We start from the raw sequence: 27,767 nt of genomic DNA, 5'->3' as shown, positions 1-27,767 counted from the left end.
AAAGTAACAGAAACTGAGAAAATTGAGTCTTTGGATTTCTGTTATCAGTTCCCCAACCTGACAATTTGTTCTGGCTGAAAGTTTTCTGATGCTTTGTGACTCCACCCAAACATACCAGGAGGATGATACTATCATGCAGTGGAGGCTAGACCTTGAAGTTATTAGGGTCTCTCCATAATCACTCATGTACAGCCATAAAACCCTTCATACCCATTGCCTTTTCTTCCAGTTTCAATGACAACCTGTCACTGAGACAGAAATATTCGTGCCCTCCAAAGCCAGATAATCTCTCCCTCCTCTTAATGGGAATTTAGTTAGTATGAGACTCTTGTGAACAGAGACTGTTGTAATGCTAGGATATTAATTCACAATTTGCATTAGGAGTATATCATACATACTCCTTGATTGGCAAACATAAAATCTAAACAAGGGAAATTTATTGAAGAGCTTAAAGGCTCAAATGTCATCAAAATACAGCGCATCCATCCACCCAGTATGATAAAAAACAAATAGCACAACTATTGATACGGTGTGGCTTTGTGTCCCCATCTAAACCTCATCTTGAATTGTAATCCCCATAATTCCCATGTGCCAAGGGAGGGACCCAGTGGGAGGTGACTGGATCATGGAGGCAGTTTCCCCCACGCTGTTATTGTATCTCATGAGATCTGATAGTATTATAAGTATTTGGAAGTTCTTCTTTTTTTCTACTCTCTCCTGCTCCCATGTGAAGAAGGTTTTTGCTTTCTCTTCCCCTTTGCCTTCCGCCTTGATTATAAGTTTCCTGAGGCCTCTCCAGCCATGCGGAACTGTGTTGATTAAACCTCTTTATAAACTACCCCTTCTCAGGAAGCTCTTTATAGCAGTGTGAGAATGGACTTACAGAACTATTCTCCCCGGCACTGTGTATAGGTAGGGAAAGACAAAATGTGCACGTTAGTCTATCTTTTGAAAATATAATAATATAGATGTGTATATTCAGGGCAACTTGAATCTATGCTCCCAGGAAAATTAAGTTATATTAAAAACTACAAACAATGCAATAGATATTAAGAATATATGAGTGCATATTACGTGCTAGCCAGTGTTCTAAAAGATTTGCATGCTACTGATAAAACTTTACAATAGCCAGACTTGTAACTGGAACAAGTCATACAGATGGAACAGTTAAGTTCAGAATTTTAACCATTCACCTGAGGTTACACAGTTGTCGGCATTACTGGACCTCTGGCCTACTATATTCCAAATCATGAGCTTCTTTTGTTTATAAACCACTCTCCGGTTGAGATACTCTTTCCTTTAGTCTGCTTTGAGTTTCTGCAGTGTCTTTTATTTATTTATTTAAATCATTTTTTCTCGAGAGCTAGACTTTAAGTGACCCTGGGCATCTGAGCTTTATTTATTTATTTTTTTTAACAGAGTCTCTCTCTGTCACCCAGGCTGGAGTGCAGTGGCATGATTTCAGCTCCCTGCAACTTTTACCGCCCAGGTTCAAGAGATTCTCATACCTCAGCCCCCTGAGTAGCTAGGATTACAGGCATGCATCACCACACCTGGCTAAATTTTTTGTATTTTTAGTACAGATGGGGTTTCGCCATGTTGGCCAGGCTGGTCTTGAACTCCTGGTCTCTACTGATCCACCTGCTTTGGCCTCCCAAAGTTGCTGAGATTAGAGGCGTGAGCCACTGTACCTGGCCAGTTACATTTAAGTTTTTAAAGAATTTTGGAGGGCTCCATTTTCATTCATGTTTTCTATGTAATAATAAAAATACTGATTGAATGTTTAGTATTATGAGTATCATCCTCTCTAAAAAGTAAATGGAAAATTAGAGAGATTATATTGCTTTCTCGTTGTAGGGGACCTGGTAGTGAGCCATGTTCTGACCCACCCGGCTCTTACTCACTACCCAGAGATAGCACTGAGGTAGCATCACTCTACAGCTTCCACACAAAACTGTGAGCTCCTCAAACAAAAAGATGACTGCCAACATCCAGAATAATGTCATTGCATAAGAGGCAGTTCATCAGTGTGTATGCAACCAAAGAAATCACTTAGTCCACCGTAGCAGTCATTCATCTGAATGTATGTTCATTTAAACACACATATATATGTGAAAAAGACAACATTCTTGATTTGGAGTGTTTTGTTTTTTTACTTTAATGAGAATTTAAAAAGGAAATATACCATCATAGGAGCATAATTGGGACACTGCTTTTCACATTTCTTCTACAAGGTTAAAATGTTGAATAAAAATTCCATAGGCCTTTAAAACATCTTCCTTTTTCAGCCCCTCCCCACCAGACAAGATTTACTTCTCTGGTACTAATCTGATATGAAATACATTTTTAAAGCTCCACACTTAACAAATTGAAAAATTTTACCTATTTCAAAATCACTGTACAAAGAAATGAACCACTAAAACTCAAAATGGACACATGGTCAGTTAATATTCATCCTTTTAAAAGCTAATGAAACAGGAAACAAATGTCCTGCAGTTTGAGTATTTTACATGTTAGCAGGGGGAAGGGAGAGAGACAATAAACATAGAAACAAAAACCAAATGAGAATTTTACAGACTGATGATGTTATGAAGAACACAAATTAAACAATGTGATGGTTGTAACTGGAACAGAAAATTACCTTGATGGATTAGGTTCTATTTTGCGTTTATTTTAAGGGTGACATTTTTTGCAGCCCTATTCCCTTAGTACACAATGGATATTACTCCAGCATCTTCTGGCTGTATTGCTTCATTTTCAGAATTTGTAAGATTCCCTGTGACTTTGGAATTTTCATCAGATTGTTCCTAAGTGTGTATCTTATCTCAATATTCTGCATAGAACATGATAAGCCCTTTCAATCTGCAGACACAAACTTTTTATTTAGCTTGGAGAAGTTCATATGTTGTGCACACACTACTGTTTGACTTCATCTGTTTTATTCTCTTAAAATGTCAATTTTTCACATCAGGTCTCCTCTATATATTCTCAAAATTTATTTTATTTCCCTCCTGATTTCTATTATTTAGGACTTACATCTTCGTGGGCCAAATACTTCATTCACTTGATCTTCCAGGCGCAAATTCAAGTAGCAAAAAAGATCCTTTCCTTTTAAATTTTTTAGTTTTGGGGGAAAAAACATATTTTTAGCTTCTCAAGGTCTTTTTGTTGCTTTGTAAGAAGTTCCTTAAAGTACTCTTACTAAGTCTCATTCATGTCATTGTCTGTCTCCTTGAATAGCTTTATTCTGATAGAAAATCATTTTGGTTTAGTTTTCTTTTTTTTAGTTTTTTTAAAATTGTACTTTAGGTTCTGGGGTACACGTGCAGATCATGCAGGACTGTTGCATAGCTACACACATGGCAACGTGGTTTGCTGCCTCCATCCCCCCGTCACCTACATCTGGCGTTTCTCCCCATGTTATCCCTCCCCGACCTCCCCACCCTCTGCTGTCCCTCCCTTGGCACTCCCCAACAGACCCCAGTGTGTGATGCTTCCCTCCCTGTGTCCATGTGTTCTCATTGTTCAACACCCACCTATGAGTGAGAAAATGTGGTGTTTGATTTTCCGTTCTTGTGTCAGTTTGCTGAGAATGATGGTTTCTAGATTCATCTGTGTCCCTACAAAGGACACAAACTCATCATTTTTTATGGCTTCATAGTATTCCATGGTGTATAAGTGCCACATTTTCCTTGTCTGGCCTATCATCAATGGGCATTTGGGTTAGTTCCAGGTCTTTGCTATTGTAAACAGTGCTGCTATGAACATACGTGTGCATGTGTCCTTATAATAGAAAGATTTATAGTACTTTGGGTATATACCCAGTAATGGGATTGCTGGGTCAAACAGAATTTCTATTTCTAGGTCCTTGAGGAAGTGCCACACTGTCTTCCACAATGATTGAACTAGTTTACACTCCCACCAACAGTGTGAGAGTGTTCCTATTTCTCCACATCCTCTCCAGCATGCCCAGCCATTCGTTGACTTTTTAATCTGCTTCCTGGTGCCACTGACCACCTTAGGTGGCTCACACCCAGGACACGTAGACAGTGTGGTGGTCTGCGTGGACCAGGAACAGAGCTGCAGGCCACAGCCCTATTAACAAACCTCTCTTCACCCAGCCTTGGGACAGAGAGGGCATGGCCCAAATCTCAGGTCATCTCTGTGTCTTGAAAAACATAGAAAATGGGCACATTAATATTTTCTAATGCTGATCTTTCTCCATGGGCCCCATGGACCTCTGTAAGGCAAACAATCCCCAAGATCGAAACAATTCAACTCCCCCCTCACCCCATGAGAGTCTTCTATGCTGGCCCTTGGGCTTTCTTCCAACCCAACAGGTAGGAAGCCCCATAAAAGCCTTCTCCCTGGTTCCCTCCAGGATCCCCTTGCCTGTTCACCTGCACCAACAACTCATTTCAGAAGCGTCAGTGGGGTAGAACCCGAATTAGAAGTAGAGGGAAACCACAAGAAATTCAGCAGTCATCCTCCCATAAGTGACTCCAAACAAAATTAACTGCTATATTAAGTTGTTCATAAGCAAAGCTGGCCTTATAAATACATAGCATCAGATATCTGCTTTGACAATTGTGCTTATAACCCAATGGGCAAAAACATAACTTTTTCCTGTTACCTGACTCCTGAAAAGCCAACACAGTGTAATGAGTCAGAACAGGGTAGGTGGAGGGAGAAATTGATGACAAATGTCTCCAGCTTCACAGAAATCTGGATAAAACAATCATGTTTTAGACGTTTGTTGTTATAATAATCTTTAAATGACTCAGATTTCTGGGTGTTTGTGCCTGTTAAAAAGTAACCTTCAAGAGTATTTTCCAACAAAGGGAATGACTTCTGTATATATAAAGAAGAAATCTTTTAACAAAAGGCCTACAAGAAAAATGGAGTATTGAAAATTAGAATTTGGTGAAGTGCCCTTCTATGACAGAGAAACTACTGTTTTTTGAAAGATATGACAATACACTTAAAAACAATTACAAGGAGTGCTTTATGAAATTTCTTGTGGCATAAACAAAAAAATAAAAACTAAGAAAACGAAGTACTTTGTATGTCCTACCTATGAGAAGGAGTCATTTAAGAAGAAAGATCTCAATGTCTTTAATCCATAAACAAGGCTTGCCACACACACACACACACACACACACACACACACAAAATGGTGCAATGAATCAAGAGAGCCAGGGCTAGAACTGAACGATGCACTTTTGCTATTTTATGCAATTCCACCAGGGACTCAACACAAAAAGAGTTAGTGGGAAAGTAAAATGGCAAAGCAGACAAAAAAAGCTATGTGGAAAAAGAGGCAGTTTATCATAAAAGGTATTTGTTTGCCAACCAAACCTACTGTACTGAGACGTAAACTTGAAAGCCTGATGAATGCATAAGTTATGTACAGGCAGCTGTCTTACAGTGACAGGTACTTCCCTTTTGCTTTCAGCATAACCTGTCTCAAGTGTCATTTTACAAGATGTATGTAAAAATCTCAGTGTCCTTAAGTAAGCTAATTAAACTTTCTTTTGTACCCGTTTGGCTTTGAAGCTGGTTTTACTTAAAATATCCTTGAGATGGAAGATTGTCTCTAAAGCTCTTCTGAGGAGATTGAGTAGACATCCTCTTCTCTCAGACCACACACTTTATTTACATCTGGGCTAAATCGCCACTGCAGAAACCTGACTGTGCTTCCTGAGCTCTGCAGACTCAAAAGAGATAAATGATCCCTATGGGTCATCGCCTCTAAATATACCAAAGCTACTACTCAGAACGAGTGAAAATGATCTCCAGGCTTTTAGAAAACTTCTCTAACATAAAAATGAACAGAACCCAGAACTTAATTTTACAATGGGTTTTGGAGATAAAAAGCAAATGTAGCATGTCCTATTAATGATGGAGAAATGTCAACCAAGTTAATCTGATGCAACCTGGTTTTTCCCACTACCATAATGTATTATCAACACATTATTGTTCGTGTTCCTGCGCCATTAGGTATTTGACACAAATAATGGCAAATAGTAATTATAAATCTCATTCAACTTTTGAGTAGTGATTTTTTTCAGTCATTTTTACAGTGTGTTAAATTATATCATTATTCAAAATGTGGGCATATTTTCCCATGAGAGGTTTTATACAACTTTAATAAGATTATGTAAATATCTTAACTGACATCTTTGTTTTCCCCATGTGGTGGAATTGTGATAAGTAATAGCTTAATGAATTGGCAAAACAACTTTATAGCTGTATATTTCCTTTAATTAATTACGCCCTAGAGAGATTTCTTTTTATATAATTTTCTAGTAAGTATTTACCTTAAGGAAGCTGATTGACAACTCATTCACTTTGGCATTGGAACTTACATACATTGTGAACAAAGTAAAGACATGACATCAGACTGTCGGCCTTTTTACAGGGAATACCAGAAAGAAAGGAAATGCTTTTTTCTCCATCCTCTAGTACTCATTTCTACAAATGAGGATGAACTATAGCAACAATTTTTCACTCCAATCACCATTACCATGCATTACAAGCAGGTATCAAGCAAGGGGGATAATTTTTATGTAATAATATTAAATTGTACTATGATGGCATGAGAATCAACTCTAACACCCCATTACATTTAACAGACAATGCTAATAGAATTCAAATTTCTCCGCTCTGATTCTGATTAGGCCTTTGAAATATCATCAGACTCAGTTTCACCAACATTTTGGGCACCTGGGGCCGGTTTCAAGGAAGACAATTTTTCCACAGATGGGAGTGGGGAGGGGAGTGGTTTCAGGATGATTCAAGTGCATTATTTTTATTGTGCACTTACTTTTTATTATTATACATTATAATATATAACGAAACAATCACACAATTGGCCACAATGTAGAATCCGTGGGAGCCCTGAGCTTGTTTTCCTGCAACTTGATGATTCCATCTGGGGATGATGGAAGATGGTGACAGATCGTTAGGTATTAGATTCTCATAAGGAGCATACAACATACAACCTATATCCCTCGCATGTGCGGTTCACAATAGGTCCTAACTTCTATGAGAATCTAATGCTGTGGCTGATCTGACAGGAGGCAGAGCTCAGGTGTTAATGCAAGCGATGGGGAGTGGCTGTAAATACAGATGAAGCTTCACTTGCTTGCCTGCCTGCCACTCACCTACTGCTGTGCAGCTCCGTACTGGTCCATGGCCCACGGTTTGGGAACCTCTGACCATATCGACCAACCAGCATCTTTTTCTGGCTGTGCCCTCTCTCCACCTCACAGGTTCCTTGTCCACACCCCAGCCAGTCCCTTCCTTTCTCTTCCTTCCACGGATTCCTATTCTTTAATAAACTCACTCACATATTAGCATCAGTACCTAATCAGGGCTTTATTTTATTACTTATCCCCGGTGTGGGCAGCTTTTAAGACATGTTAGCAATTACATGGCAGAATGAAGTATAGAAACCTAAGCCTTCTCTTCTGCACTATTATCAGTTATCAACCTACTACTAATAACAAAAGTGTGCTCCTGAATTGCATGTTAACCCTTACCGATAAAATGTAAAAAGGTCATTGATTCTCAAAAAAAATTAAAAAAATCCCTGTCTCTATTTTTTTTTTTTAGATGGAGTCTCGCTTCGCTCAGGCTGGAGTGCAATGGCACAATCTCGACTCACTGCAACCTCCACCTCCCGGGTTCAAGCAAGTCTCCTCCCTCAGCCTCTCAAGTAGCTGGGACTACAGGCACATGCCACCACGCCCGGCTAATTTTTTGTGTTTTAGTAGAGACGAATTTAACCGTGTTGCCCAGGCTGATCTCGAACTACTGAGATCAGGCAATCCCCTGCCTCAGTCTCGTAAAGTGTTGGGATTATAGGCATGAGTCACTGCCTCTGGCCCATCCCTTTCTCTTTTTCAATTTAGAAATTCTTGTTTTATCATTGCATGAAGGTTTCTAGATTTGAGGCACCTGAAAAGATATCATTTTGGATTTGTGACTCTTGCTTTTAACATTTGGTATATTTTTAAGTGTAAGTAGAATTCCATGTGTTGTTGTGCTTGGATGCCAAATAAAAAGCTTTGCATGTGACATCACTGTCAGATGAATACACGTGCCCACCCCACGGGGACCACATGCTCATGACTATACATGCTTCTGACAAAAATCCCAACTTCCATGTTATCATTTATTCTACTATTAAAATCAGGTAATGTGTTTCTTTCAACAACATGAATGTTCTTTGGATGGTTGTTTTAAAAGCATGTTTTTAATCATGTTTGGAACATGACACCTCTGATCTATTTTCATGTATTATGATTAAGAGAATATGTTTCTAGGTATGATTGGTTCAATACAATATGGCTAACCCTCTGGAATCAACTAAAGCCTTCTCAAGAAGAAAGTCATGCTATGCATTGAAGACAGTCTATGACATTTTAATTATTAAATAATTTAAAAATCAATAAAACTGACACATTTTTTAAAAGATTGTAAGATAGATTTTGTTTTGACTTTTCTTGCTCTAACTTGTACTTTCCTTAAAAACATGCTTCTAAAATAACCAATCCGTTATTTTGAAAGTCATTTCATGATATATTTATAAAATCACAGTGCCCTAAATTTACCTAGGTCACCTTCTGCCTCATCTCTGAGCACTGAAGCAAGTTTTACAGAAAGAATTCCTGACACTGTAGATTTCTCTTAAAGCTCTTCAGAGGAGACTGAGTAGAGTTCCTTTTCCTTGATGACTACACACTTTATTTACATCTGGCCTAAATCTCCACTGCAGTAATTTAAGAGGACATCTTGGCTCTGTGGCCCCCCAAAAGAGAAATGATTATTATGGACCACCATATCTAATATAGAAAATCTACTGCTGATAAAGAGTGAAAACAATCTGTTGGGTTTTACATAAAGAAATCATAAAACTAATCTAACATATAATAGTCTCCAGGAATAGAACTCAAGAGCTTAATTTTACAGTAAATTTTAATATAAAAAACAAATGTAAAGTAGTCTGTTGATTATGGGAGGATCTGAACTGAGCTGTTTAACTAAAACCTTGATCTTCCCACCATAGCTCTAAACTATCAATATCTTATTACTGCCAAACTTATTAAACACTTCTATATTTTAATTGTAAGAGGTAGTTAGAAATGGCTACCATGGCATCATAGTACAGTTTGATGTTGTTTCTTAAAATTCAGCTACCTTTCTCAATATCTGCTAGTAGTGTTTTTAACAGTGGCAGCAATTCAAAATTACCCTTAGAATCCTTTCTACATTTCAGAAATGAGTACTGGAAAAAGTCAAGAGAGGGAAAGTATTTCCTTAAGTTCTCTGTTTCCATCTGAAAAAGCATGGAATAGTCAAAAAGTTAAGTCTTTTGTTGTAAGTGTAGGCAAATTACAACTCCAAAAAAAAAAAAAAATTGGCAATGTTTATATGTTACTCCCTTAGAAGAAATATCCAGAAATTATAAAAATGGTAGAAGCATTTTAATATATTTTAATTGGAGGGTAATTTGAGACTATTTTGTCTAAAGCAATACTGGTGCACATTATACTCATGTAGATACAAAGGGACATTTTGTCATGATGATTATCTAAATCCCCACTGCCATAAGCTCTATGAGGGCAGATATGTCTACCTTGTTGAACGGCATTCTCCGTTTACATGGTAGGTGATCACAAGGTATGTATTTAATATATGAATTAAGGAGTCACCTGGGCTTACAGAAATGCAAAACATATTTGATAAGTGTGGAAACATGAGAATGCAGCTCAAAGACGACCACCAACTACAGTGAGATTAAATGACCAAGGGTTCCAACTGCTGGGCTCCAAAATCCATCCTCATGCTTCTACCAAGGCCATGATTCCCATGGGCTGCCCCCAACTAATGGTGGGTCATCCCTGGCAAACAAGGGACCCTAAGGCATTATAAGGCAGGCTCATCCCTGGAAAACAAGGGACTCCTCTGGAGGGTGACTTTAACTCAGTGGCTCCCTAAACATTTTGTTAAATCTTTCTTAGACTACACACTGGCCTAGGACATTTCCATGCTTCCGTCTGATTTTCCCTCTCTCTCTCCATCCCTTGTAGACAGAGTATCATGGACATCTAATGTTCCTGTCTGCCTTAGCCAGCTCCTCCCCTTTTTCTCTTACAGAATGTTCCCCTAATAAAGTCCTCACATGCTTAATCCTGTCTTGACAGCTTTTTTTTGGAGGACCTGGTCTAACACAATAAGTAACTTCCAGGCAGACCAATTCTCTTTGGAAAATTAGTAACTCTACTTTTGAACCATCTTGTTGATCTATTTTACTATAAATTAATATATTGCATTAAAATATAAGGATATACTATGTAACTTTTCACTATAAATTCATATACCACACAAAATTTGACTATAAACTATCCTTTTTTTTTTTTTTGAATTACAAATGATCAGTCCCTAGTCAGGATCCATACCTTAGGCATATGCTAAATAAATTATCACTTGTACTTTTAGGAGAGTGAGTTGACTTAGACCATAAAGTTCATTGCTCAATTTGGACTTTTACTTTTTAGCATATTGATACGCATATCTGAATAATATGTAACTCTTGAGTAAAAGCCTTAACATCTTTAATTCAATAGGAATCTCCCTTATTCATTTACAAAAAAGAAAATGAGCATTCATCTGTTGAATGTTATTCTCCTGTTTGGTTAATACAATCCTCCTTATAGGATGCAAATCAACTTTCCAATTGTTTTACAACATATTAAATGTATTTCTACTCAAAGTGGTATAATATCTTGCACAGAAAACCTACCTAATATTTCTTCTTGACATCTGTGAATGTAGTATTAGCTTATGATTCCACTCATTAATGTCATCTGCTATACTAACGTAGAGTTTGGGGGATGAGGAGTCTTCCAAATCATAGTTGCACATATTTTTAATTCTGTGAATGACAATAGTTATGTGCAAAGGTAGGCTTAAGTGAGGACAGAATAAGGAGCTGAGTCTTCCATGAGCCTAATGTTCAGCAAAGATGTTTTCAGACAGACTGCCTCATTGCAGAGGTTGATGTTCCATCCTATAATCCCTGCATCTTTGCCTCATCCTGAGTCTCTCTGGGGTTCTCATCCCTTCCCCAGATACCCGCAACATACCTCCCCCAAGGCTGAAATCCACAGGGAAGCAGATGGGTCCCACAGTTAAGACAGTTGAGGCTTTGTTTTTGTTGCTGCTTGTTTGTTTAGATTTTTACAATTCTCTGTGGCTTCCTAAGCTGTGCCATAGCTATTAATGGAATAAGACCCTCTAAGGTTATTTAAAAAATAATGTTCAGAAATACCTTAATTACATATCCAAAGGTAAATAGGCAGAGCTAGTGACATACTCAGAGCTGGATAGTCTCCTAGACACTAGTGTCCTTACCTCTAGAGTGGTCTGAAATAGCTATAAATATTTCCCAATACTAAATATGAAATAACTAAATACATTCTCTTTTGTTTTTAACAAAGGGAGAGCCTAGCCATGGTTTTGCATCTGAAGTTTAGTCTAAAGCTAATACTCATGTGCTCAGACTTAAGAGTACACATTGTCTTATCTGTTAATTATACATCAGGGGGCAAGATTTGAATCAACTTTAAAGCTACAGAATAAAGTGGAATCATTTCATGCTAATATGTTATCGGTTAGAAGTGTATTCTTAGAGTAAATGATACACATGTCAGTCTTAAATAGTTGGATTTATATAATAACACTGGAGACTCCCTTGGAATTTTTCAGTTAAGCTTCCAAATATCTAAGAAGTACTTTGCACATATTTTTTTGTGTCCACAATAGATAGTGGAAGAACATTACAATTCACAGTATTTCCCCTGTTTGTTTAGAGAATAAGAACACATAATCTTGGTGCTCATCATAGTACTTGAAAGCCTATAAATATTTATTTGCTGAACTATTAACCTTCTCAAGGGCCAATATTTTGATCATTCACCTATGGGTTTAATCAAACATTCTCAAGATTCTGAGATTAGGTACAGGGAACATAAGGAATGATTAATTGAGGTACAAATAACTGCAAAGGTCAAAAAACAAAATTCCATTTACAATCTTGGACAAAATATTTCAGACTAGTGTCAAATACCAGATTAGGAATAAAAATTAGGCTACAAGAAGTCCCCTCCCCGACAAATAAGGTGAAACTGCAATACTCTTAATGATTTATGTATAGCTGAAAAGAAAATATCTATTAAAATTTACTTTTCAATTTAGTCCTTGTTGGCAAGTGTAAAAAAATGCAAACGTATTCTGATCTTAAAATGGCAACATTACACTTCTACTCCAGTGCTGTAATTAAAGGTAATTGATAGAAATAAATAAGAATTATAAGGCATTTAGATTGCATCTGAGCAAACGTGACTGCCAAGGGCAACACTATAGCAAGTCAAATAGAATCCAAATCATAACCTGAAGCATATTAACTAACGAGAAGAAATGCAATTGCATTCTTCTTCCATTTTTCAGAACTAATCTTAGTTTTGCCATCAGAGGAAAGTTTGTATATTTGGCACCTGATCAATATATACTTTGCTACTTTTTATTATTTAATATTTTTGAAATGTGAGAATATCATATTTCACCATGCTGTATTGAGGCACGAAAGAGACCAGGTGACGTTACCATCAAAGAAAGATGTTTTCTCATCCTGTGGGAAGACCCTCTTCATGGCTGCATATACCTCTGCCTTGATTATCACTTACTTCATCATCAAAATAGGCAAGCGATTTCCTCTGGCATGATGAAGTCCGTGTGTGTGCCTGTGTGTGTGTAATACGACTTTTCTGATACATGTTTAGAGGAAAGGTGGTTTCTTTTACTTACCTAAAATCCTGCCCAGTACCAGAGATTTGACTGCACTGAATTCTGTGCCTGATGCCAGGTGAGCTTCTCTCCTTGTATTATCGTCAATCTACAAAATTATTACACGAGATAAAAACATTCAAATGGATGGCATTTTGTTGAGGAGACAGGAAGCAAAGGAAGACAAGAGAAAAAGATATATTAGGTAGTTGTTAGCATGGCCGCAAACATTGAGGAAAAAAACACGAACTTTAAAAATGTAACTACTCAGGTTTTTCTATGTTATTTCTATACTACCCACAGATACCAGTGCACCCCACCTTCTATCCCCTTATATCATTTTATTTTTCTCCACTATATAAGAAATCCAAAATTGATGAAGCCAACAAAAAGATACAAAAGGCTATTTTTCACCTTAACACTTTTACTTGGTATTTTTATTTGAGGTAGGCAGCTAAGCCATCCTGTGTAGGATACCAAAACATTATTAGCACTTTTCTTCAAAAACTGGCTCCATGAATAATTCCACTTTCTTTGCTGTGACTCATATCACTAACAAAAATTATTCTGATATTACAATCATTGTTTTCTGATAGATTTATTACTGCATTTATCTAAAGTAAACTGGTTTCATTAGCGTAGCAATGGTCCTAGCAGTAGTACACTATGACATCATTTTCTTTCTGAGCAGAAACAAGTTAGAAAAGATTGGCATTTTAACTATCTAATATTAATAATATAATGAAAAAAATTGTATTGCTTAAAAAGATTCTGACTACATTTGATGGCCTATTACCTAGAAAAGAAGACCACTGAGAATGTCTCTGCTTCTTGTGCTCATTATCAAATTTCTGCTTGAGATCCTTCATGCTAGAGAGTCATTACAATGATTGCTTCTGCTGAACTTACTGTATTACCTCTATAAAGACCACTCCTTCTTCTCTGTTAATCACTATGTGGTGCAGTTGTCCATCAGCCATGTTTTTAAAATCAAAGTTAACAACATCAGGCTCTTGATATCTATTTAGCTTGTACCTGATCTGTAAACTTCCTAAAGTGGGGGAAAATAGTGATATTTTTAGTAAAAATTGTACTGTGAGAATGGCTTACTTAAAAATCAGAGTCACATTTTTGTTGTTAGTTAGTCATTTTGAGGGAAACATTGGAAGATACCTTCTTATCATAATCTCTAGGAGAGGAGTCCATTTCCAAGTGAAACTGCAGTACTATATTTTCAAAATCACAACCAAGTATGTTGCTCATAAGGACTATCTTTCCTGCAAATCTTTAATTTACTTCTCTAAAAATCAACTCAGATTAAGAATATGCAAATCTCTGCACTAGCCTCTCACTTAAAAAATAATATTAACTGTTTCTCAAATGCCAAACCATTGTTTAATATTGCAATATTCTGTTTTTATAATCTTCAGAAAATATATCTCACACTCCAGAAATACAACAATTAATGAAATTATTAAAGACAAAATGTAATTTTACTAAAGATAAGAAATACACCCAAGAGGTCATGATCATACACTTTGAAATGAAATAATGGTCAGATGAATGGTTTTAAGCCAAATTTACCATCAGAATCAGTACTACTCATTTAATTGCCTGCAGAGATGTCAATTAATTTATTTCACTGGATATGTTTCCATTTAACAAAGAAAATGCCCTAATATATAATAAAAGTTAAGCTCAAAATGCACAGTAAGGATAAATACACTTAAGGAATAATGTTATTTTTACTTTGGTGTTCAGTACCCTTGGGATATACTTGAATTAGTTGAAATGATATAGTCATGTTTGTATGTTTACATTCCTTAACAAGAGAATTTATTTCCAAAAGTTTTACCTTTAATCCATATACGGAAAACAGAAAAACAGCAGTCAATGGTTTTCTGTAGGAAACACATTTCCTAATAAACACGTCCTTAATACTGCATGGATATACTATTGTTTTTTCCATGACAATTTTTTGACTAAAAGTACAACTAAAAGGTCATCTTGTGGACATCTTCTTATCCATTATGCTGGTTTATTAACACTCCCTCAATGTTTCTTTGCTTTGATTTGCAGGAAATACTTATGTGCAACAAGACACCCGATTTCAAAATGGACTACAAAACAAATATTGATATTCATATGGAATAATCAAGGAACTTCTACAGTAATAAAATATAACAAGCATTTTATATAAATAAAAATACACTGCATATGTAAAATTATCAAAATTATAAAGAGATAAAGGCTTCTTAATCATTTTAAATAATCCTTTTAGATTAGACTTATAGGATAGTACTAAAAATGTAAATACAAAAAACAGGCACACTCTGTTTTTCTTTTTGTAGCTTGAGAAGCAAGAACACAAGAAAGATCCATATTACAGAGCTAGTGTTCTAATGTAATTTTCTCTCATCTAAAAAGAACTCACCATTTTTGGCAATGATAATGGAAAGGTATTCTTTGTAAAAGGAGCTCACAAAAAGCAGCAAGCTTGGTGTTCGTGTTGTTCGGAAACTAAATTTGATCATTTCTCGGCTCAGCTTCATATCACCATGAAATGAAGCAGCGTGGGAGCTGGAGTTTTTACTTAAAAGATAATTTTCTTGAAAATTGTATATCACGGATGAGCCAGATCCAAAATATGCAGAAATCTCTGAAATAACATGTATATTTTTGGTTAAAATGTTTAAGTACAAGGATCCTGTTTTGGTTAAAATAATTGATATTTTAGTTGCTTTAAATAATAAATTGCATAGAAAGAAGAAACAACCCCAAACTAGAATTGAATAATAAAGTAAATTAATAGAGCTTTCATAACGATCTTCGAAATGGCTTTCTGTTAAAATGACATATAATTAATGCACTAGTATAATTTTACAGTTGAAAGTTAAATGCTTTCTTCTCTGAGTTTAAACACAAACCAGGCTTGTCTTCTATCTCCTTGATCATCTACTTTTTTATTTAAAATTCAAGTCCCATCTATTATTTTGTAGATAGTACACACTAGTCTTAAATGAAGTGTATCTTAAAAGAAGACTAGGGTATCCTAGCTACAAAATAGGAACGAAGGACGTTTGAGAGACTCTCTTCTTTCCCAGGACCGACAGGCAGAAATTTTCCTTTATGTCTAAACGTTTTCTCATAGTTATTATACACTATAAAAAGAAAGTTAAGTCTAGTATTAACATGAGAGGGATAAAAAGGATCAACAAACAGAACCAACCAACCTCTTTTAAATCATTTTACAAAAGTGTAGTATTTTTCTTGTATGGGATTAATATCCCAAATTCTCTCTCCTTTCTCTCTCTCTCACACACACACCAAATATATATGTTTGAAAATGAAGAGGATGGTAGGAGAAATAACTAGTTTTAAATCCTTGAATCTGCTTCTCTCCATTACTAAAAAAAGGGCTGGTTACTACATACAAGTTGTAGATGATGCTTACTGGATCATGCAGTAATGACTCCCTTGACATTTTAGGCGTTTTTATTTGTTGGTTTCATTATTTTATTATCTATAATGTATATTTTATATTCAATATAATACGTTCATATAGAGTAACATTTCTGGTTGCACTTACCAAGATGAACTGGAAATTATTTACATCCAGAAAATGAAGACAGGTTATTTTAAATAAGTGGTCTTAATTATCACTTTAAAGATGAAAAGTGTCCTAGCATGGTACCAGCAGTATATGCTTATGATCACAAGTTCATTTGTAAATTATAGATTATTCCTGAGAAAAGCAGATGTCTTGAAAAGTGCATTTGGCCAACTTTGTATTAACTCATCCCCATGCTTTCTTTGTAAGTCAGCAGTTGTTTCAATTTGGAGCCAAGTTTTGTCAGCCTCCTTCAGGAAAACGTTCAATAGCCAAGAGACACTTTAAATAAAGTAACTGAAGTAAAATTGTTATCAGTCTTCTATGAGGAACTATGAAAGAATAATAAATGTTTATATATTCATAGAAGTCTGTCCAGAACGCTTAATCCCACAATTGTTCTTTCCTTCTTCCATGATGCATATCAGAGAATGAGAAGCTGAAAAGTACTCTGCTATTTTATTTTACCAGCAGATATTCAACATCATACAACAAAATGTATGATTAATGTATAAATGTGTCTATTTATGTAACATATCGACATTTAATAGTACATTGCTTACATTTCTGGAAAACTCAGAAAAAAACTGAAAAAACTTGTTTGTCTAAAAACTCACACAAATAAAAATAAAAAACAATGATTCTTAAATATCCTTGCTTTGTTGAATATCTTCAACAAAAATAATAGTAACAGGGCCAGGCACAGTTAACATTTACAGTCTTTCATCCCTGCACTTTGGTAGGCTCAGGCCGGCGGATCACTTGAGGTCAGGAATTTGAGACCAGCCTGGGCAACATGGTGAAACCCCATCTCTATGAAAAATACGAAAACTAGCCAGGTGTAGTGGTGGGCTCCTGTAATTCCAGCTACTTGGGAGGCTGAGGCAGGAGAATCGCTTGAACCTGGGAAGTAGAGGCTGCAGTGGTCCAAGATCACGCCACTGCACTCCAGCCTGGGTGACAGTGACAGAGTAAGACTGTCTCAAAAAAAAAAGGTAATGCTTTAAATAATTTTAAAATAAGGAACTGACCCAAGAGGCAGGTTGTTAACAACCAAATGATTTAAGAACATAAACATTAGGTGGAAAAAAGCAGATTGAACACTTTAAAACACATAAGGTGACAATAGATTTATCATTAACAAACACTAGTTTTTCAGAAATGAGTCAAATATTTAAGTAATGAAATATGATGGGCTTCATCTTTGAATACGTGATACTGTCTCAACACCAGGATCTTTTACCTATTCTTTACATTCAATAGACGCTTTGCCAAAAAAATTCAGAAACTGAAATTTTTTTTCTTTCAAATAGCTGCAAAGGACAGAACTGCCAGACATTTGAGTCACACTGAATACACTTTTCTGCTACAGTCTTCCATGCCACACTTACCATTTGAGCAGAATGGCCCTGTGTATGCAGAGAAAGTGCAGTCACAAAAGAACCCAATGGGCCTTTCTCTGCACTTCCCTCCATTGCGGCATAACTTCCCATAGCTGCTGCAATGTCCCCTACAACCTGGCTGCACTTCTGGAGTCACCTGGGCTCTTTCTTCCAAATCCAAGGTCATCCCATTCAACTGCAGAGACCGAATGCAGCCCAGAAAGCCTCTCTGTCTGGTGGCCGTTCCACCTAAAAGGGAAATACTGCAAATGGAAACATGTTCCTAGGTGTTTTATTCAGGATTTAAAGACCAAACAAAACCGAGGCCTTACAGAGAACAGAGAAAAAAAAAAAAAAAGATGAGCAAATATAATTATGGAAACACAATTCATGGCTCCAAATACAGACTCCAAGAAAGATAAAACTTTAATTCATTTTTTTAAGTTAAACACGTTACATATTTTTTCTAAAAAATATTTTGTGATCTTTAACCTGAGGAATAAAATAAAGGTCATACTATACTCTTATTCAAAGTAACAGTGACATGTATTGCTATTTTAATGTAGAAACTACTATCTGGGAATTTTAATAAGTTCAATAAATTTTAATTTATTGCTGGGTAAATATGGTTCATCCTTCATATTTAAACCCAATCTTGATTCTGGTACAGTTTTATTTTTCTAAGAATTATGAAGGAAGCTCAAGATCTTCTGATGGTGCATTGACATGGTCCTTTGGTTGCTATCCATTCATTGAAAAGACGGTAATTGAAAGTCAAATTATTTGTTTTTGTCTGACATATTTCCCAGCAATTGTTTCTCTAAAGGTTAGTCTAGTGTTCATTGTTTTATGCTTGGAAAGATTTTTAACAAAATTGCAAAAGGGAATCAATACAGAAATAAGTGATGTAACATTTATTGAATATATAACCATATGTACTTATCAAGTCACCCTTAATAGGTCTACAATGTTTGGTTGGAATCAGACCCCATTATTCTAAGGTAGAGATTCTCAAACTTTAATAGGGATAATACATAATCACATGGAGAGCTTCTAATAAATGGACTCAGTAGCTTGCCCCAAGAAATACTGGTCTGTGATCCCAAAATAGGGTTGTGAATCTTAAGCGTTAACAAGGCTTGCAGGAGATTCTAATTCAGATGATCACTAGAACATCATTCTATAAACACTATCCTGACAGGATTGTAAGCCCTGGGTGGACTCATACATAAATTTGTGTCCAGGAATATCCTAAGTTAATGCTCAGAACTTGAAGTGGTAAAATAGTACCCTAATCTAAATAACCTGGTAACTCTAATGAGAGGCATCAGATGGTTGTGAGACCTTTAAAAAGAAGCTCCATCTTTGGATAAATGATGCTGTCTCATCACCAAGACCTTGTACATACTCTTTACATATAAATTCTCTTTTCCTAAAACATGTTGACTTCGTTCTCTTCCAAATCACTTAGGTAGCTCCTTAATCTAGCCTTCATTCAACAAGGGCTACTGCAATTGGTACTGTATCTCCAACACAAAGAACAGTGCTAGACAGATAATTTCTGTGTTATAACTATGAAATCCATTCATTCACTCATTTGTTAAACCACATTATACATAAAAGTGGGATATGTGGGCATAGTGCTTCAAGGGTAAAGAGGGGGCCCCTTCTGCCCCACAGAGATGCTTGGGTCTCTGAGACTAAGGCCCAAATTTAATTAATTATATATTTGCAAATAATGAAAAACTATGAAAAGGAACCTCAAACAATTCCTGAAAATTCTGGACTTTGGAGCATTAACACTATTCAGAATTCAGATTCATAGATATAACTATATCCAAATTGTTGTATTTAAATGTCTATTCAAATTGTTTCAGTTTACATGATTTGTTTCTCCTCAATGAAGGATGCCAAGGTTTTAAGGGTGTTGCCATTCTTCCTATGTATAAATCTGTTTATAAATCTAGACAGTGTCAACTTATTGCCATTGTCATATGTAATCATGGTAGGATGGAGTTAATTTCATCACAGTGTTTCAGAATGCCTGAAAATATTATTGTTTAATTTTTCCTATGTTTACATTTACTCAATCTTCTGCCATTTTTTCTTAGTTTTTATAACATGGGTGCCCAATTGAATTGTTCATTCTTTTTTGTAGCTCTGTTTTAAAAATTATTAGACACACAATAGTTACTCATATTTATGGCGTACATAGTGATGTTGTGATACGTATAATGTGTAGTGATCAGATCAGAGTAATTAGCATCTCCACCATCTCAAATATTTATCATTTTTTAGTGTTGGGAACATTCAATATCTTCCTAGCTATTTGAAACTACATATTATTGTAAACTATAGTCACCCTACAGTGGCACAGAACACTATAACTTTTTCCTTCTATCTAGCTGTAATTGTGTATCCTTTGACAAATCTCTCTCCGTGCCCCTTCCCTCTACCCTCCCCATCTTCTAGTAGCCTCTGTTCTACTTTTTATTTCTATGAGATCATCCTTTCCTAAGCTTTCTTATATGAGTGAGATAACGCCGTGTTTAACTTTCTGTTCCTGGTTTATTTCAGCTAACATATGTCCTTCAGTTCTATCCATGTTGCTGCAAGTGACAGGATTTCGTTCTTTTTTATGGCTGAATTGTATTCTATGACATATATATACATGCCGCTTTTTACCCATTCATTTGTTATTGGACACCTGGGTTGAGTCTACATCTTGGCTATTGTCAACAATGTTGCAATAAACCTAAAGGTACAGAGTCTTTTCAACTGATTTTCTTTTCTTTGGATAAATGCCCATTAGTGAGATTGTTGGATCATATGGTACTTCTATTTGTAGTTTTTTGAAGACCTTGCCATTCTTGAAGTCTCTCTTCTGCCCTTATGCCCAAGATTTTTCTTTTTCTTCCACACCAGAGCTGCTACTCCTTTATCTTCACACTTCCCTATTCTTCCACTCTGTTGACTCAACTCAGTGAGCTCCCAGGGCCAAAACTCTCTGGCCAAGATTCTTTTGGGATCCTTCTTGGATATTTCTTCCCTGGATAAGGCAGCTAACATTTTGGTTTTCACTTTGGCACAGGAACTTTTTGCAGGGGGCCACATGCTGTGAACTCTGAATTAAAGGTGTATTCCTGGTGTATTTAATTTACTTTAATTTACATTAAATCATAGTATACAGTCCATAGTAAACAGTAACATTAAATCACATTGTTATATATTTGCTGCTCTGAAACATACACAGTCTCCCTAACTCAGGGGCTTATCTCATTCTGCCAGTAACAACATAACTAAATAACTTGGGGTCCAATGACTGGCTAAAGTCTATTTCCAACTGTTCTAACTGCATTTTTTGTGTTTGTTTAGTTTGTTTTGGATGATGGGAAACTAGAGGCATAAAGAATTTCAAAGATTGGTCCATGGGTCCATCCAAGGAAATATTAGAATAAACACATTTAGTTAAAAGCAGGGGTAGGATTTGGACATAAATAGCCTTTCATTCCAAGTAAGCTTCTTTTCACTTCACACCACTATGTGGTAAAAGAAGAAGACTTTTCCATTTTCCTGTATGCCTCAGATCATCTTTGGATTGAATAGCACCTCAGTGCACCAAGTTTTATTTAGCAGCTCTTTCTGGGCACTGAAGGTATGAAACTATATGAAATCAATCTTGCTGTCAAAAAGCTCTAGTAATAAGTTTAGATGGGGAAACACAAGATTACTACAAGATAACAAAAATAGATATACAGTAAAGAAGAAAGTCAGAGGGTGGGATGAATAGCAGGAGAAAAATCTATGTATGTATGTGAGAGATACACACTTAAATAATATTTGTAAGAGAAGAAAATCAGCATGCAGCTTTATAAACAGGACATCTTAATTCTCTACTTTCAGAGAGTTATTTACCTAACCAAATAGTTTTAAGCTACATTTTAAGTGACCGAAAACATAATGTCTAGACGCAAATCACTGTGTCATACATGTATTTAGAATTCTGCCTTTACCATTAGGTTTCAAGTTAATAACTTTATTTTCAGATGTAACTATTCTGAAAAACATGCCTAATGTAAATAGGATTGGGCTTGAAAGCTTAATTAAACATTCCAGTGCCTTTTCAGGGTTAGAGTGTGTCCAATGAAAATGAGTTTCACTTTGGTTAATTGATTCTGGATGCTTCCACTGAGCTATTACATTTGGAACTGTCTTCCAATTAATTTTCTATCAATTTACCTGCCATGCTATATCAGATATAATGAATTTCAGGACTTCACAAACACTAAGTATCTTGTGAAACAAATGCCTAACCTTTCCACGTTTATTGAGAATAACTGAACCTGTCCACTTATGTAATGCTACTGAGGTCTTGCATCTAAATTATTTGTCGTGTGCTGAGCAGAGACCCAGCAGCAACCCTTTCCTCATGTTCATTATTATCAGGAAATTACTATAAGTGACAGATGTTATTGTCATGGAGTAGGAGCTAGATCTTTCTTATGCCAATTTTCCACTAGTTTTGTGGCAGGAAGACCTTTGAGATTACACTTTACATTTTTAATGGCAAATTATTCACGTGCTGTGCGTGAATATTATCGAGAATTAATTGGGAACAACTGCATAACTCACCCAGGGGCCTTACAGAAATAAAGAAATCAAGATCCTCAACCTTCTCTTCAAAATTCAAAGCTATAGAAATTTGCCTGGCAGAGTACAAGGATACTCTCTGACCTTGGAACTATGGCAAAGGAAGTAAGGCAAAGCTCCAATCACCAATTAACTTGGGGCAGGAAAGTGATAGGGCATGCAGGCTGGGCCCAGGACCAAGTCAGGGGATTGAAGGGGAAAAGCTGTCTTCTGTATGTCAAGCACTGGACTTTGAGCACTGTCTGCATACTGGAGGAAGACCTCTCCTTGCAGAAATAGTGGTGTTGGTTAACATAGAAGGCAGGGAATCTGGAAGTCCAGCTGTAAGTTTGTCATGCACTGTTCTTCATTAAGCAAAGTCCTGGAAAGGAGAGGAGGAAGAGGACTATTCTTCCTCTTGTTCAAATAACTATTATGGTTCAAAGAGCCAGCTCTTGTAAGTAACAGTGTCATGGGCAGAAAATTCAGTCACTTTTCCCTGAACCAAAGTCAGTGGTGAAAATGTGCCCCAGTAGCAGTAGCAGCAGAAAGAATGAATCTATTTAGACTTCTCACATGTTGAAGCCAGAGCAGCTCTCTAGTTTGAGCAAGCTAAAGCCTATTTCAAAGAAATAAACTGTTTTTGACTGATGAATAATCACATTCTCTTGTCCCCAAACATCACATCTGAATTCTGACTTCAGTCAATTATCACTAAGATTTACCTACTGGACACAGAAAAGTACACTGGGCTGAGCCCAGTGGCTCACACCTGTAATCCCAGCACTTTGGGAGGCCAAGGTGGGCTGATCATCTGAGGTCAGGAGTTCAAGAACAGCCTGGCCAGCATGGTAAAACCCCATCTCTACCAAAAACTACAAATATTAGCCAGGTGTGGGTGGCAGGTGCCTGTAATCCCAGCTACTCTGGAAGCCGAAGCAGGATGAATTGCTTGAACCCGGGAGGCGGAAGTTACAGTAAGCTGAGATCATGCCATTGCACTCCAGCCTGGGCAACACAGTGAGACTCCATCTCAAAAAAAAAAAAACAAAAAACAAAAAAACAAAAAAAGAAAGGTACAGTGGGGGCTTCTTAGGCGCATTATTAAAAAGATACCTCAAGGAGGGGAAAAGTCATAATTAAGATAAATTATTTTATTACATTAAAGAGAAATGTGACCATTATTGTACTAAATTCAAACATAAGTCTGCTTGATATTCTTATATGCTAACTATATTTTAGCAAATTAAAAAACAAAATTAAAAAAATCTGGAACGCATTATAATTAAGAACTTCTGTTCATCCAAGGAAACTATTAACAATATGAAAGCACAATCAACTCACAGAGAGGTCAAAGATCCTGCAATAAATTTATATGAAAAGGATTCATCTGAAATATATAAAGAATGCTTATGAATTTTTTTAAAAAAGAAGACAACCTTGTAGAAAACGGGCAACAGATCTGAACAGCCACTTTATAAAGGAAGCTATCTAATAGCGAATAGAGATATGGCAGTATTTCCTGTGCATATGCTATGACCTAGAAATTTCACTCCTAGGTGAAATCACAAAAATACACACATGTTTACGCGCACGCACACACACACACACACACACACACACGAGAGCTAAGACTGATCACTATGGTTTCAGAGCTTCAATATGTTTAGAGCTCAACATTAACCTTTGCATGTGGCTTTTAGAAACTGTTCACTCTAAACAGTCGACAAATATTTATATATCCAATGCAATTCATATGCAAAGCAAATGACTTCTGACTATGTCAGGGGTCCTAACTTCTCCTCCAGGTTCGAGTCACAAAGCACTGAAATAAAGCTAGCCCAGTTTAAAAACCTGTCAGTAAAATAATTGAGACTGGAAACAAAAATTGCAGAGCCAGTTAAATGAAAATCAATTCAAGGCTAATTTAAGAAGCTTCTACGAAAATGCTGAGTTTACAAGCCAAAATAGAAAATGACCACTGTCACATTTCAGCTTAAAATATGATTGATTGTTTTCTCTCCATCATTTCTGTGGCTGGAGAATGTTTGTGAGTCTACTATAACAGCAGTGACTGGATGCTAAGTCCTCAGTGTTAGCAAGTCAAGGGCAAGTGTTCAATACACTGATTAGAATTAGGTCCTGAAACATTTTTTTAAGGACAACGAAAGGTAGTTCTGAATAGAACTATTTAAGATAGGCATAAATCACAGAAACACACACACGGACAGTAAAGACCTAACGTCGCAACTAAGAATAAGAATGGAGAAAGATGGGCTACAAACAGGTGAATCTATTTTATTATAAAAAGCAATGAGATGTGGTGGCTGGAATTATTTGGAGAAGGGAAGATGTTTACTGTATTGGTCCTCATTGTGTCTAATGTATTACATTAGGCTGATGGTAATTCTTATCACTTATTCATACAAGGATTTTGTGCATTATTTTATTCTTCCTTTACTTTGCATCACATCCTACAGTTTAGACTAGTTGAAGCTAATTGTTCTAATATTTGAAATGTCAGGGAGTGTTCAAAAGCCTTCTGTTTTGTATTGCTCAGGTGTAGGCTAATGCTAGCTAGATCTCTGAAAATCCATTTATCATTTCCTTATTCCTATTTCAATTATCATATATAACTGCTGCCCAACTGGATCACATTTTTAAAAAATGCTTTCTATTTATTTTTACTGATTTTTCTCAGAAATGAAAGCATTAATCTTTCCTCAGAGTTTCACTCTCAGATGTGAACATACTTTACGATTAGTCTTCAGTAGAGACAGTGAAGAAGCAATGGAGTAAATACATTGGATTCCTTCACATGATCTCATTGCAACAGCCATTTCTGAGAGACTGCTGACAATGCTAATTAATCTCCAGGTGAGGCGTAGTGGCTCACACATGTAATCCCAGCATTTTGGGAGGCCAAGGCGGGAGGACCAGCCTGAGCAACATAGGGAGACTGTGTCTCTACAAAAAAATACAAAAAATAGCCTGGTGTGGTGGTATATGCCTGTGGTCCCAGCTGTTCTGGAAGCTGAGGCAGGAGGATCACCTGAGCCTGGGAAGCAGAAGTTGCAGCAAGCCATGATCATGCCACTGTACTCCAGGGTGGGTGACAGACAGATAGACTCATCTCAAATTTTTAAAAAAGTTAATCTCAAAAAATTTAATACTAATAAATATTATCAACATAAACCCAGTTAGTAAGATGGAGAATATAATTTAAATCAAAATTATCATATATCCAAATAGCTACACATTTTATTTGCAGGTAAAGTGTTAAACATAGTATCTCAAATTAATATATTTACATGTTATTGAAATTTCTTACATTTCATATTTATATTTTAAAATAACTGTTATTTGAAATATACCACAATAGGATTCTACTAAATTTGTTTACCAATAAGAAGGTGCATTTTTAACAGAAGCTACTTAATGCTGAATAGCAACATCATCTATCTCAGACTGTGTAACACTAACAGTCTTTCAGTCTTGTCCTATTTATAAAAATTGTGTTTCCATGTAATTTATTCATTTTTTAAAAACAAATTTTATTGTGTATATTTGAAGTTTACAACATGATGTTGTGGGAAACATAGAGGGAGTAAAATGGTTGCTGCAGTAAAGCAAATGAACATAGCTATAGTCTGACATAGTTACTGTTTTGTGACAAATCTACTATATTTAACAAAAATCTCAAATACCATACAATTTTATTAACTATAGTCCTCATGTTGTACATTTAATCTCTAAACTTGTTCAAACATTATTATTATTACCATCCATCTCTGTATCTAAAACATTTTTATTAGAAGAATAAAATCATGCTGAAAACTGTACTTACTTTTCGGAATCACATTTACCTCATTCATTTGCCCCATACCCAAATGGAAAGGATAGTCATTATGCACACTGAAAATGCTGATTCGCTATAATTATCTTTAAGATGGACGGATGAATCACAAATTAAATTCTTGAACTTGCAAGTAAGGGGAATTAAATTACCCTTTAAAACTGTAACCAGAAAATCAATTATATTGCATTGAAGTAGAGACTACCAGTCATCCATGGAGTCGCAAGCTCTGAAAATAGAACAAGACTTAACCCTAACGTATTTCAAGGTATTAATATGTGAGGCAATGGGAGAAGGGTCCTTCTACATATGACATGTGCTGGAACAAAATCTATAAATAAAGAAAACCAATTTACTGTGAGAGTGTGATTATGGAGCAGGTACATCTCATTTAAAGGGAGCATGTAGGTGAAATATTTTCTGTGGCCTGTGAAGGACCAGAGACTCTCTGCAGCCTTGAAAGCTTATGGCTTGTGGTATAGAATCTGGATTGTGTAGCCAGGAAATAGCTTTAATCACTGCTATGAATTAAGATGAAGGGAACAAACAAGAAAAGCTAATTTCAGGTGAAATTTACAACTAGGCTGGTGTTTAAAACTTACTGGTGCCTCACACCTGTAATCCTAGCACTTTAGGAGGCTGAGGTGAGTAGAGCACTTGAGCCCAAGAGTTTGAGACCAGCCTAGGCAACAGAGCAAAACCCTGTTTCTACAAAAAATACAAAAATTAGCTGAGCGTGGTGGCATGTATGTGTGGTGAACGCGACATGGGAGGCTAAAGTGTGAGGATTCCTTAAGCCCAGGAGATCAAGGATGCAGTGAGCAGCGAGCACATCTCCGCACTCCAACTTGAATGACATAGTGAGATACTGTTTCATTCATAAATAAATAAATAAAAATAAAAACTTGGAAATGATGTGAGAAACCCAGAGACCTACAAAGAAGCATTTCATCCCCAAGCGTATTATCACAAATAGTAAAACACTGACATCAGTGACCAATTTATTAGCAAGTTGCATGCCTCTAAATTTCAACATCTCTACATTAGCCTGCATCACCATTATCTCTCAGAGGGGCCCCTGGGATAGCCTGCCTGCCCTTTATTTCCTCCATCCATAGCCCTCCGAGTAGTAAGAGACAGATTGGAAAATCTAAATTAAATTATGTCATTCCTCTGATCCCTCAGAGTAAAATCCATAGTCCTCACGATGGCCCTACAAGGTCCAATATATACCTCAATCTTGTTTCCCATCATAATTTCCCTAACACTGATTCTCTCCAGCCACGTTGTCTTTCCCTTGTTCCTTGAATCCCTAAAGCTTATTCCTACCACTTTAAGCATGATCCCACGGCCTGGAATTCTCCTCCTTCAGTTGTTCACAACATTCTCTCTTCTGCTTCATCTGGCCTCTACTCAAATTAGGACTCTGCTGACGTCT

The 27,767-nt window shown here is 36.3% G+C and overlaps 1 protein-coding gene across 2 annotated transcripts in view; it reads right to left on the bottom strand.

The window, feature by feature from the left end:
* The window catches only part of CNTNAP4 (contactin associated protein family member 4), a 283,179-nt gene that overhangs the window by 8,142 nt on the left and 247,270 nt on the right, over window positions 1–27,767 (bottom strand). For both annotated transcript variants that reach the window (XM_021672603.2, XM_012437518.2), the window contains 4 exons: window positions 17,854–18,093; window positions 15,287–15,511; window positions 13,770–13,903; window positions 12,874–12,961 (listed from right to left, as the gene is read on the bottom strand). In XM_021672603.2, coding sequence (XP_021528278.2) covers window positions 12,874–12,961; window positions 13,770–13,903; window positions 15,287–15,511; window positions 17,854–18,093 — 687 coding nt within the window. The remainder of the gene's footprint in view (window positions 1–12,873; window positions 12,962–13,769; window positions 13,904–15,286; window positions 15,512–17,853; window positions 18,094–27,767) is intronic.

The sequence above is a fragment of the Aotus nancymaae genome, unplaced genomic scaffold, assembly GCF_030222135.1.
Source record: "Aotus nancymaae isolate 86718 unplaced genomic scaffold, 86718_ANA_hifiasm-v0.15.2.pri h1tg000030l, whole genome shotgun sequence".
In the NCBI taxonomy this organism is placed as follows: domain Eukaryota; kingdom Metazoa; phylum Chordata; class Mammalia; order Primates; family Aotidae; genus Aotus; species Aotus nancymaae.
This window is presented reverse-complemented; position numbering and strand designations above follow the sequence as displayed.